This window comes from Primulina tabacum, chromosome 3, assembly GCF_025594145.1.
Source record: "Primulina tabacum isolate GXHZ01 chromosome 3, ASM2559414v2, whole genome shotgun sequence".
NCBI lineage: Eukaryota > Viridiplantae > Streptophyta > Magnoliopsida > Lamiales > Gesneriaceae > Primulina > Primulina tabacum.
In genome coordinates, this window is record NC_134552.1 from 4,528,803 (window position 1) to 4,542,767 (window position 13,965).

The 13,965-nt window shown below is 44.2% G+C and overlaps 1 protein-coding gene across 1 annotated transcript; it reads left to right on the forward strand.

Annotated features, from left to right (window-relative positions):
* The first annotated feature begins 9,392 nt into the window (after positions 1–9,392).
* Positions 9,393–13,965, forward strand: LOC142538309 (uncharacterized). Its single transcript, XM_075643656.1, has 5 exons — positions 9,393–11,006; positions 11,052–11,465; positions 11,586–11,780; positions 12,036–12,341; positions 12,436–13,965. Exons 1-5 carry the CDS (start codon positions 9,393–9,395, stop codon positions 13,963–13,965), a joined length of 4,059 nt encoding a protein of 1,352 aa, XP_075499771.1.

Sequence of the window (13,965 nt, forward strand, 5' to 3'; positions counted from 1 at the left end):
AACGTGGTTTGTTCTCGAGCCCACCCGAAAATACTCAATAACACTCTTGTTGGGGTGTAGTTAATTTAGAAATTCGATTTTATTTGTATTGTATTATCTAATATTTTTATAATTGAATCGAATCGTTTTATTTTATAAAAATAGTTCTGATACTCACGGAAAATTTAGGGTCCGATCCACGCAAGCGTCACTAATCCAGACACGGGCTTCAAAATTACCCTGGGCCTAAAATCACAAATAAGACCGTTAGGAGGGGGCCAGGAGAGTATCCTGGCGTAGCCCCTCCGACGCTCAAGTCAGAGACTGAGGATATATGGGGGAGCAGCTAAGGGCGCTGCTGAAAACAATATAGTGAATTCATCAACTGAACACCCAAACCTGATATTTATAGGAGAATACATGGGCTTGTCATGGGCCCTTCACCTGTGTGCCCTAGATATGGGCCGAGAGTTTGGGCCAGATCTTGATGGGCTCATCCCTGGGGTATCACCAGTCTCCCCCTCCCAAGTCGAACTGAATCGCAGGTTCGAAGTTCGATTAATTGTATTGTCCTCGGTATGCAACATGTGAGTTGTGCATTTTTGCTCTGCTGCTCACTAGTCTCCTCAAAATTTCCTTTGCGTTACATTCAACAATTCTCCTTTGCTTACACATCACCCCGTAAATCACCGCCCGCGCCAACCGCCCTAGCCACCTCGCCCAGCCAGCCTCTCCGCGCGCACGCCCTGCCCAGCCGCGCTCTCGCCCACACAACCCCGCCCTCGCCTGCTCCGACGCTTAGCAAGTCGAGTGCTCGTCCCATGCAAGAGCCCCGCGAGCTCGCCCCGCCGCATGCCGCAAGCTCGCCCAGCAGCCGCGAGCTCGCCCTGCACGCTCGCCCACCGCCTGCGTGCCATCTCGCCCCTCGGCAGCCATGCACACCATCTCGCCCAGCAGCACGCGCGATCTCGCCCAGCAGCACGCCGCGCGCTCGCCCAGCAGCACGCCGCGCGCTCGCCCACCGCACAGCAGCGCCATCTCGCCCCTCGCCCCTCGGCAGCCCTGCACACCATCTCGCCCAGCAGCGCCATCTCGCTCCTCGCCCAGCAGAATGCGCGCTCGCCCAGCATGCCGCGCGCCCGCCCTGCACGCTCGCCCAGCAGCGCCATCTCGCCCCTCTCCCAGCACATAAGCTCGCCCAAACGAGCCTCGCCCCTGCAGCTCGCCCATCGCCAACGTTCGAGCTCGCCCTCGCCAGCTCGCCCCGACGCCCAAACATGCCCTCGCCCAAGCACGCCCCTTGCGAATGATTGTCTAATTTCTGAAAAAATTATGGGGGCGTTGCCCCCACACCCCCACGACCTGACCAGGCAGGTCGATCCCCGCGACCTGACCGGGCAGGTCGATCCCCGTAATTTTCGCAGCGGCAAACATTGTTCGTTAACGACAAACGAAATAAATTTTTCTAACACAATATGCCCTCGTCGCCCCCATCTTCAAGGTCCTTTACTAAGCTTTTGAAGGGAAATAGTTTCCACTTCCCCGTGCCCTTGACTCCTCTGCTAAAATAGTTCATAGAAGGAAAATAAAATCAACACCTCCATCCTCTAACTCCTCTGCTAGGCGATGCCTTAGCAGGAAAATAAAATTCAACGCGTCCACCCTCTAACTCCTCTGCTAGGCGATGCTTTAGCAGAAAAATAAAATTCAACGCCCCTCACCCTCTAACTCCTCTGTTAGGCGGTGCCTTAGCAGGAAAATAAAATCAACATCCCCACCCTCTAACTCCTTCTGCTAAGCCGGGCCTTAGCAGGAAAAATCAAACTCTCACCTCATCATCTCATAACTCCTTTGCTAAACCGGGCCTTAGCAGGAAAATAAAATTCAACACCTCCACCATCTAACTTCTCTGCTAGGCGATGCCTTAGCAGGAAAATAAAATCAACATCTCCACCCTCTAACTCCTCTGCTAAGCCGGGCCTTAGCAGGAAAAATCAAACTCTCACCTCATCATCTCATAACTCCTCTGCTAAGCCGGGCCTTAGCAGGAAAATAAAATCAACACCTTCACCCTCTAACTTCTCTGCTAAGCCGGGCATTAGCAGGAAAATAAAATTCAACACCTCCACCATCTAACTCCTCTGCTAAGCCGAGGCCTTAGCAGAAAAATAAAATTCAACACCTCCACCCTCTAACTCCTCTGCTAGGTGATCCCTTAGCAGGAAAATAAAACTTCTCCTCATCCCCAACTCCGCTCACCCCCTAACTCCTCTGCTAGGCGACACCTTAGCAGGAAGACAAAGATTCTCCACCCTCACCCCTAACTCCTCTGCTAGGTGACGCCATAGCAGGAAAATAAAATTCAACGCGCCCACCCTCTAACTCCTCTGCTAGGCGATGCTTAGCAGGAAAATAAAATTCAACGCCTCCACCCTCTAACTCCTCTGCTAGGAGATACCTTAGCAGGAAAATAAAAATTCTTCTTTTCCACTCTGCTCCTCTCATTGCCGACTCTGCTCCTCTGCTAGGCGATGCCTTAGCAGGAAAATAAATATTCTCCACCTCACCCTCTACTCCTCTGCTAGGCGATGCCTTAGCAGGAAAAATTTAACTTTTCTCCCCCCCCACTCTTCTCCTCTACTAGGCGCAGCCTAAGTAGGTAAAATAAAATTCATATAATCCTCATAATACAAGAACAACCACGTACTTAATATAAGAACTTGGCTTTATTAAATATCAACTGATAACGTAAGACAAATTCAGGAACGAAATACATCAAAAATGAAGTAAAGATATTCTCTAAGATGGTAAGTGTTCCCATGCCTCTTTAGAGCCTTACCCAGCGCATTCTCCAACTTTCCTCTCAGCTCCTCTTGTACTTCTACAGGACAAAGTTACTCATTTAGAAGCTTCTCCGAATGACTATACAACTGCAAGACTGAGCTCAAGCTTCCATGCGAATGCTCGTGACCTCTCTTTTCTTCTTCCTTCACGATTCTTTCATAACAACGACGTGCGACTTTTTGGTCCCCGCACAGGACTCCAACTCCTCTTCCCACAGGAAACTTAAGCTTCTGATGATAACTGGAAGCTACTGCTCTAAAATCCTTCAGGGTTGTTCGTCCTAGAATTTCACTATACGCTGACGGGGTATCTACTACAGTGAAGGCTATCACCCTTGTTACCCGCCGAGGATCAGTCCCCAAGGACATGGGAAGAACAATCTGACCCAAAGGCAAGATGACGTGTTCTGCAAACCCATACAGCGGGGTGGATACCGGCTCAAACTCAAATCCTCTGATCTTCATTTGATCTAACGTGCTCTTGAACAAGACGTTCACGGAGCTTCCATTATCAATAAATATTCTCGCCACATCATAATTGGCAATGGTGGTCGTTACCACCAAGGCATCGTTATGTGGAGTCACAACGCCTCGGAGGTCTTCCGGTCCAAAGCTGATGACGGGGTCTTGTGGTAAGTCTGCACCCCTATATATCTCAAAGTTCTCCAACCTTCTCCCATGTGCCTTCCGAGCTCGCCCAGAGTCTCCATCAGTAGCACCCCCCGAGATCATATGAATCATTCCTCTCGTAGGGTGGTTATCATCATTCATTCCCCTCCTCGGTTCCACGAGCTCCTGAGGGACATCTTGACATCCACCTTCCCCTCTCTGCTCACCCATCCTCTGATTTATCCATGGAGGGCCTTGACCACGCCTAGGGGGCGAGCGAGACCTTTGTCGACTCCTTAATGAGGATCCTTCTCGTCTATCCCGTGAAGACAATCTAGCACTGTACCCAACCCTTCGCGACTTCTCCCACCTCCCCGCGGGCTCCCTCACCTCCATCACCTCGTCCCGACTCCTATCTAGGGGAACATGGGATGAGAATTGTCTTCTAATACTAGTTCTGTCTTCCTCTCTTTCCCCCGCACCCCTCTTCCTTCCTCCTTTCTCCGCTCCCTCAACTCTACTTCCTCCGGGCCGGCCCTCCATCCTTCTGTACCGTTGGGCATCTTCCAAGTTTACATATTTCTCAGCTCGAGCCAACAGATCATCATAGCTCAACGGAGGCTTCTTGACCAGCGACTTGAAAAACTCCCCTCCCCTCAGTCCTTGTGTGAAGGCACTTATCATGATGTCAGGGATAGCCGCTGGTATTTCCAGCGCTGCACTGTTGAAACGCTGGGCAAATTCTCGCAAAGTTTCATTCTCTTGTTGTTTCATCACGAACAGGCTCAAATAATTTTTCTGGTGCCTCTTGCTGCTGGCAAATCTGTGCAAGAAAGCTGTAGCAAAATCGTCAAAAGACTGTATGGAGTTGGGCTGCAGGGTATTAAACCATTGCTGGGCTGACCTCACCAACGTGCCCAGGAACACCCTGCACCTGACTCCATCTGAATATTGATGTAACAGGGCCGCATTCTCAAATCTCCCCAAGTGTTCCTCGGGGTCAGTATGTCCATCGTACTCTCCCACATTCGACTGTCGAAAATTCGGAGGAAGCCCTTCTTCCAATATGGCTAGTGAAAAATGGCTTCCTCTCTTGGGTATCGGCGCCCTACTCCCTATCTGCTCCCTCAACCTCCGTATCTCCTTCCACATCTCCCCCATCTCACTAATCTCTCCACTTTGTATGGGTTGCGTCTCCTCCACCCTACTCTGGTGGACTTCAACATTTCCCTCATGCTCCTGACGAGGGGCCTGTTCCCCAGCACCCATGGACTCTTGGTTCCTCCTCATGACCTCATCTACTGTACGGGCGATGAATTGGCCCAACTGTTCCAGGGTCAAGTTTCCCACGTTCTCATTAAGACGGGTTTGCTCAACCCTCGTCTCGTGACGGGGCTGCTCAGCTCTTGTCTCTTGACGAGGTTGTTCTTGTCTCGTCTTCAGACGCGGTTGTTTCTGTCTTGTCTCAACATGAGATTGTTCGGGTCCCCTCTGAGGACGCGATGATGCTGAGGTAGCTCTTCTACTTCATTTCCTGCCTGCCATCTCTACGTATTAACTCAAGTTTTCCCACAGACGGCGCCAAGTGATACTCACGGGAAATTTAGGGTCCGATCCACGCAAGCGTCACTAATCCAGACACGGGCTTCAAAATTACCCTGGGCCTGAAATCACAAATAAGACCGTTAGGAGGGGGCCAGGAGAGTATCCTGGCGTAGCCCCTCCGACGCTCAAGTCAGAGACTGAGGATATATGGGGGGAGCAGCTAAGGGCGCTGCTGAAAACAATATAGTGAATTCATCAACTGAACACCCAAACCTGATATTTATAGGAGAATACATGGGCTTGTCATGGGCCCTTCACCTGTGGGCCCTAGATATGGGCCGAGAGTTTGGGCCAGATCTTGATGGGCTCATCCCTAGGGGTATCAAGTTCAATTAATTGACAGTTCAATCGGACAGTCGAATCGAAAAAATTGACAGTTCAACGGGACAGTCGAATCGAAAAAATGTTATATTATATAAAATAATAATATAACATAATATAATAAAAACATAATTTAAATTCTAAAGTTTTTTGAATATATTTATATAAATAATAAAAATATTTATAAAGTTTAAATATAAACAATATACATATAATCAAATAATTATATCTATATTTTTTATTTTTAAAAAATAATTAATTGAAATTAGTTTTAATACTATTAAAAATGATATTTTTAACAAATTTTAAAATCCAAATAATTATATATATATAATACATTTTAAAATATGAAAAATAATTTTTTAAAAAATAAATATATGAAAATAATCGATTCTTAAAAAATAAAAAAAGGTGGTGAAAATGTATCGGCTCTTGGCCGATTTTGACCTGTTCTCACCAGTTTGGTCGTAAAAACGATTTTTAAACTAGGTCTAGATCGGACTTGTGGTCGGTTCCCGATCGGTCAGTCGGTCGGTCGAGTTTACAAACAATGGTATCACACCCAAATACAATATATCTTGGTTTGAAATGATATGATAATTGTAGGATAATTTATTGAGAAATAAAATAGTGAAATACAAAAATAACTATTCTTTCTCAAAATCAACACCTTCATTCATCTCCATCAATCATCGTCGCATACAGAGCTCTGTTTCACATAGAGAACTTTGAGTTACAGAGATCTCACCATCGATGTTAAGCTTCTTATTAAAACAACCATAAACAATATACAAATGAATAATTAAGAGCAATTAGCATGGTTCAAATGGCGAAATTCGGGTGGTTGTGTTGTCATTATTGTTGTTCATTAAATTATTTTTCACTTAGAAAAATGCTTTCTAGCATCATTCATGATGGACATACAAAGAAAAATCGATGGCACAAATTATAACATCACAAAAATTGAATGTAACTTTTTTTCTCAGAATAGGTGTGAAGAGGAAAGAAATGTATATTGACGATAGGAGAGCAAAAAAATGAAAATCGAGAATTTTCAATACTTATTTCTACTAGAACCTTCACTGCAGCTGAGTGGATTTCGGAGAAATAGTGAGTTTGCTTGTAGAAGGAGATCAATAAGTATGCAACTAATTTCGTTGTCTTGTCTTTGATCACAGGGGTCGAAGGGATGACAACTCCCAAGAAATATGACTCAATCATGGACCTTGTTTTTTTATTCGGACCTCTAATAAACGAGTCGAACATCAGATTTATCTAACATACCGAGCGGACGAACGGACCCTAAGTATGGTGTGAATGAATTGAGCTAATTCATAGGATTTTTGAACTGGTTTGTTCGACTCAAAAAAATAAAATAAAATTCAAGCACATTCAAGTTTTGGTTCGAATTCGATAATTTGAATTCTGGTGAAATATTTTTTTCAAATTCAAGTTATTTTATTAGAAGTTTGCGAGCTGCTAAATATTTTTAATAATATAATATATATTATATATTGAATGAATATATTTAAGTATTTGTTTTCGAGTAATTCGTGAACATTTCGAGTCGAAATTGAATTCAGGCCTTGATTCGAACAAAAAATATTAATATTTTTAACTTTGAATCGAACTCAGGCTCAAATATATCTAATCCAAGTCTTAAAATTTTATTCATATTCGATTTGATTCAAATCGTTTACTCCCTTAACCTAATTTAGAGTGATTTCAATTATTTTATTAATTTCAAAAATTATAAAATAACAAGTTAACTTGATTCCATTTCAATTGTTAACATATAAAATTGGTTAAGCTGATTTCACCGATATGTTTTATCTTAGGCCACGAGTAATTGGTGAAGCTGATTTAACCGATATATTTTATCTTAGACCACGAGTTTACGATATTTGGTTCTCATTTCTCTATCTCTCTTGCCAAGCTAGTCATAAGAAATTATATATCATTTAGGGATGACAACGATGCGAGTTTATGATAGATTTGGCCAAACCCAGGACCCCCCCGAACCTGCCAAAGAAAATTAGGACTTGAACTTGGACATGCCCGCCACAAAACCCGACGGGTCAAACCTGGATCGGACATGTAGACCTGTTATACATTTAATTAAAAATTAAATAAATTATTATTAATAATATAAAATATATATATACATACATATATATACATGGGGCGGATTCATCCAAACTCGGGACTCTTCTCGGACCATCATTGGATCAATTGACTCGGATCTACCCCATCCCGAAACCCGTTTGACCGGATTTTAACCCATTCCAAACTGGACGAGTTCAACACGGTGTCGGGTTCCACTTTGTCAATAGTACGAACTTTTGAATAAAGCAAAGTCACATAAAAATGAGTTTTCTTTTATTATTATATTTCCTAAAAAAAATCGGTTTGTTTTGGTTTGGTCGGAAAAAAAGAGTAGTTTACTAGGTTGTTTTAACATTCGATCTCATCTATAACCAAACTGACCAAATACTCACCCATACATCTTGTTGTTGCAAAATATAGATAACAGTTATGTAGTTATTAAACTATTCATTATCAACCTTACAAATATTAAAAAAAAATAGTAAATATAGTATCGCAAAAGACAGTTTAATGGAAAATTAATAACATTAATTTAGATTGACATTTTATAGTATCGCAAAGTATAGTTTAATGGAGAATTAATAACATTAATTTAGATTTGACATTGTTACTAACTTAATACTCAGGTTGTTAAAGTAGAAACACAGAGGTCATCTATTAGATTTATTTATGTACTTATAGCCATTTGATGAGGTTGATGTGATGGACTTTGTCCATTCAACAGCTAAATGTACTTGTAGAGTAAATGAAATTTATGTAAGATACTGAAAATATTTTAAATATATCGTAAATCGATATTTATAATAATTATGTTATAAGATTTTGTATTCAGTGTATCATGAGATTTTGACAAATATAATTTTTGTATTGATTTTTTTTGTGTGAAGTAAAATTTGTTATATAGATTTTGATGTACATGCAGTATTACTCTTTTATTAATTTTAACGTGTCTTTAAACGTATGTACAAAATTAGTTGTTTCTTAAATTTTATTTTTCTCCAATATTATCAACACACCATATACACAATTAAGTTGTTTATTTATTTTCTTACGACTTACGAGCATGACATAGACATCAATTGCACAAGTAGTTCAGACATCAAACCTTGGAATACAAACTTTACTCCGTGAAACAAGCGAAAAGCATAAACCTATTCTGAAAGATCAGTAATTATTGATTGATTCATACGTTTGGTCACGAACTTATGTGAACTTTGAACATATGTGGATCTATGGAGAGAACAAACCAAGGGAGTAGGGACTGAGTTGGTAGAGTAGTTTGGTGATATCCCTGTAAAGGTCCGGGTTAATGGTGACCCATTTCCGGGTTAATGATGACCCGGGTTATCGGTTGAATAGCCCGGATCAGAAGCCAGCTGCCCGGGCACTTCTTCTCCACCCGGTTTCTCATACAGGTACCCAGGTAACCAACTACCCAGGCCACCTCGAGAATTGCACCACACTCGAGTGTGATCGATACAGGCAGTCTAATCCGTCAGAACCACTTGGGTTTGGAGTGTCCGAGAAATTATCAGAAGCTAGTATGATAAACCGACTTAGTAGGTGGTGTGGTAATCAATGTAACTACCCATTCTTCCACTATAAATAGCAGGTATTAAAGTCATTTAATGATTCTGAAATCTTTGAACTAAAAGCACTTACATATTTCCTCTCAAATATTGCTTGTGTTCATCAAAAAGACTGCTGACTTAAGCATCGGAGTGGCCACGCCGGACATCCCTCCGGCGCCCATTCACGAGTTACTTTCTTGTTTACAGGTGTTGATCCAAGCCATTATCTTCACTCAAATTCCCAAACATTATAAATTATTGATTTGGTCCGTTGGAGCCCCGTACCCGGCTCACCCATTTTAAAGAGATCACATCATTGGCGCCGTCTGTGGGAAAACACTGAGTTCGAGACGTTGATATGGCTCGTACGAGAAGAACCAAACAGGGTAATTCTCACGCCCAGGGTGATGGGGGGCAAACTTCAAGACAAGCTGATGTTAATAACATTGGAACAAACCTCATTACCCTGACCCCGGAAGAGTTAAAGAAAATGATGGCCGATGCCGTTGTGCTAGCTATGGCCAGGAAGGAGGTCTCTCACCCTGTCACACCACCCGGTGATAAGCAGGGACGTGATCAGGGATTTGAGCAGGAGCAGGGGCAGGGAAGGAGGGATAACGAGATGGTAGGAGAAGACGAGGGATCCAGCGCTGGGTCCAAATCTCCTACCGTGGCAGAGGAATTGATGGAATTAAGGCAGAAGATGAAGGTCTTGGAAGGACAGTTGGAAAGACGGAGCGTTGCCCGGGCAGTCCCGAGAGGATGCCCGTTTTCTGATATCATCGTCCGGGAGCCTCTTCCTAGAAATGTCAAATCTGCGAAGGTGAAAGACTATGATGGCAATGCAGACCCGGAGGAACACCTGGCCAGGTTTGAAAATATGGCCATGTTGCACTGTTACACTGATAGAATCAAGTGCAAGGTGTTCCTAACAACACTGGTGGATTCAGCTCAGAGGTGGTTCGAAGGCTTGACTTCCCAAAGTATCAGTTCCTTTGGACACTTCCAGAAGGTGTTTTTACACCATTTTAGCAGCAGTAAAAAGTACAAAAAGACTGCTTTTAGTCTTTTTGAAGTTAAGCAGAACCCAGAAGAGAGTTTAAGGGCCTATATCAGAAGATTCAACAGAGTGGCCCTAGACGTCCCTACTTGTGCCACCGAAACAAAGACTACTGCATTCACCCAGGGTTTGAGAGAGGGTGAGTTCTTCAAGTCACTGACTAAGAAGGTGCCGGGAGATTTCGAGGATCTATTGTCGCGAGCAGAAAAATATATCAATATGGAGGAGGCCCAGAAACAAAAGAGGGACGCTGTGAGAAAGGAAAAAGGAGACCGGATGTCTAAGCCCGAGGAGAGGGGACAGAAAGGAGGCAATACATGGCACTTTTCTCACCACGTGCCTCTGAAAATTGCTCGGGAGAGGGAAGTGCAGGAGTGCAGCAGAGATTTGGCCCCGGATCATCAGTTATCCCGGCCAGAAAAGAGTGGATTTTGCTCTTTTCACAAAGTATGCCACCATAAAACTGAAAACTGCAAGGCACTAAAGGGGAATTATGCCTCACCCTTCATCCCGGGACCCAGTAACAATAGCCAGAGGCCGAGAGTGCCACCTTGGACATCTCGGCCACCAGGATCCAGCGCCCGAGGAGGAAGTGTGAGGAATATCCCGAGGATTGAGCCCAGTAGAAGAAGGGAGCCTGAGCCCGAGAGAAAAAAGAATTCGCCCCCTGCTACAGGAATGATCAAAATGATATTAGGAGGCTCTACTGATGGAGATTCTAACCGGGCGAGGAAGGGGAGAAGCAGGAGGGAATGTTTGGAGGTAGAAGGAGCAAGAAGGAATGAGGCGATCATTAGTTTTGGCCCGGAAGATTTGAGAGGGGTGAATCTGCCCCACAACGACGCCCTGGTGATCCAAGACCGAGTGGCGAATTATGATATTCTACGGGTCTTTGTGGACTCAGGCAGCTCTGTAAATGTAATTTTTAAAGATGCCTTTGTACAGATGGATTTGCAGGGCTACCACTTAGAGGCTCTGGAGACTGCCCTCTTTGGTTTTGCTGGCCATATGGTTTACCCGGAAGGGGAGATCATGTTGCCATTAACCTTGGGTTCTCAGGATCTTAAGAGGACGGTGATGACTTCATTCACCATAGTGGATTCCCCATCATCATATAATATCATTTTGGGGAGACCGGCTATAAACGAATTGAGAGCCGTAGCATCCACATACCACCAAAAGATAAAATTTCCAGTAGGAGCTCGGGTGGGAGAAGTCCGAGGATATCAACCATCCTCTCGGAAATGCTATGTGGAGGCAGTCCGGGCGGATCAGAGTAGAACAAGGAAGGAAGGGAAGAAGGCAAGGGTGGACGGGGAAAGAACGATGGGGAGAGGAGAGGTGCATTTTGTGGCAGAAGAAGAACAAGAAGTAATAGAAATCGGACCAAGCCAGCAAATCCGGGTGGCCCGAGATCTCAGTATACCCACTCGGGTCAGTCTGATTCATTGTTTAAAAACTAATATTCGTGTGTTTGCTTGGTCCCAACAGGAGTTGACAGGGATTTCTCCATTGATAGCAGAACATCAATTGAACATCCTCCCGGGATCTCACCCAGTAAAACAAAAAAAGAGGCACTTTGGCCCTGAAAAGGACAAAGTAATTGATGCGCAAATTAAGGAGCTTCTGAAAGCTGGCCACATTCGGGAAATTCAATTCCCCACATGGCTTTCGAATGTGGTCTTGGTACCCAAAACCACCGGGAGGTGGCGCATGTGTGTAGACTTCCGCGATCTCAACAAGGCGTGCCCCAAAGATCATTATCCTCTGCCCAGGATTGATCAGCTGGTGGATTCCACCTCGGGCTATGAATTGCTAAGTTTCATGGACGCATACCAGGGGTACCATCAAGTCCCTCTGGCTAAAAAGGATCAAGACAAAGCCAGCTTCATCACCTCGAGAGGTACATTTTGTTATATTGTAATGCCTTTCGGGTTGAAGAATGCAGGGGCTACTTACCAGCATCTGATGGATAAAGTCTTTGAGAAGCAGCTGGGACGGAATGTAGAAGTCTATGTGGATGATATTCTATCCAAATCCCGAGAGGGTGCCAGCTTTATTAGTGATCTAGAAGAAACTTTTGCGACTTTCATGCATTATGGAATCAAGCTTAACCCTGCCAAGTGTATTTTTGGCGTGAAGAGTGGCAAATTCTTGGGATTCATTGTGACAGAACGAGGGATCGAGGTGAATCAAGAGAAAGTCAAATCTGTGCTAAGCATGCCATCTCCCCGATCTGTCAAGGAGGTACAAAAGCTAACTGGGAGAATTACTTCCCTTTCCAGATTTATTTCCCGATCAGCACACCGGAGTTATCTTTTTTTTTCAAGTCTTAAGGAAGGCCCAGCAATTCGGATGGGATGAGAAATGTGAACAGGCCTTCCAGGATTTGAAAATTCATCTTGCCGGGCTCCCGGTGTTGGTGAAACCAGAACCTGGAGAAAAATTATATGTCTACCTATCCACTACAGAGTATGCTGTCAGCTCTGTTCTAATAAAAGAGGAAGGAACTGATCAAAAACCTGTCTATTATGTCAGCCGTGCTCTGAGGGGGCCCGAGCTCCGGTATAGCGAAATGGAGAAAATTACTTTGGCCCTGGTCATGACCGCCCGGAAGCTAAGACCTTACTTTCTGTCACATCAGGTTATTGTTCTTACCAATAGTCCTCTGGGTAGGATCATGACTCACTCTGAAGTATCCGGGCGAATGATAAAATGGACAGTAGAGTTAGGTGAATATGACATCGAGTACAAGCCCCGAGTGGCCATTAAAGCGCAGGCTTTGTCAGATTTCTTATCTGAAATGATCCAGCCCAGCGAGAAGGAGGTATGGAAAGTATCAGTGGATGGGGCATCAAGCCTGGTGGGGTGCGGAGTAGGGGTGGTGTTAGTGTCTCCCCTGGGAGAAAAGGTCAAATTAGCATTAAGAATTGATTCCCGGATAACCAACAATGAAGCTGAGTATGAGGCTGTTCTTGCAGGTATTCGAGCTGCCCGGGAAGTTGGAGCTTCTCGTATTATTCTATATTCTGATTCACAGCTCATCACTCAACAAATAAAGGGCATTTATGAGGCTAAGAATGACAGGATGCTTAAATATTTACGGCTCATTCGAGCCCAAGCAGAAAGCTTCATGGATTGGAGTATTGAACAAGTACCCCGGGAAGAAAACAGTGAGGCAGACGCTTTGGCTAAAATGGCTGCTTCCTTATCAGAAGTTAATACACGGGAGGTGCTGCATATTACTCGGCTGGTTCTCTCTATGGAGGAAGAAGCATCACCCATGCTTGAAGATTCATGGATGACACCGCTGATCGCGTACATTACGAACCATGATATCCCTGAGGATAAAGCCCGAGCTCAGAAGATCAAAAGACAAGCTCCCATGTTTGTTCTCTTAAATAAAATTTTGTACAGAAGATCATTCCAAGGACCGCTTTTGAAGTGTTTAAATGAAAAAGAGGTGGATTATGTTCTCCGAGAGATTCATGAGGGGTGTTGTGCCGAGCACCTCGGAGGAATGTCTTTAACTCGAAAAACAATGCTTGCTGGATTCTGGTGGCCCACCTTAAAACAAGATTCTGCTCGTTTGGTCCAGATTTGTGAGGGCTGTCAGCATCATTCGAATTTCAGCTACAGCCCGGCCACTCTCATGAAGCCTATTTGGGCATCCTGCCCTTTTGATCAATGGGGCATGGACATCGTGGGTCCTTTTCCGGTTGCCTGGGCTCAGAAAAAATTCTTACTAGTAGCTGTTGACTACTTTTCCAAGTGGGTTGAAGCTGAGCCTTTAGCAAAGATCACCGAGCAGGAAATATTGAAATTTTGTGGAAGAACATTGTGTGCCGGTTCGGAGTGCCCAGGAGAATAA

Coding starts and splice junctions, on each gene's coding strand:
- LOC142538309 (XM_075643656.1), top strand. CDS start 9,393: ATGGCTCGTACGAGAAGAACCAAACAGGGTAATTCTCACGCCCAGGGT. Junction 11,007..11,051: donor TTGTGGACTCAGGCAGCTCT/GTAAATGTAATT, acceptor ATGGATTTGCAG/GGCTACCACTTAGAGGCTCT. Junction 11,466..11,585: donor TGGCAGAAGAAGAACAAGAA/GTAATAGAAATC, acceptor TGGTCCCAACAG/GAGTTGACAGGGATTTCTCC.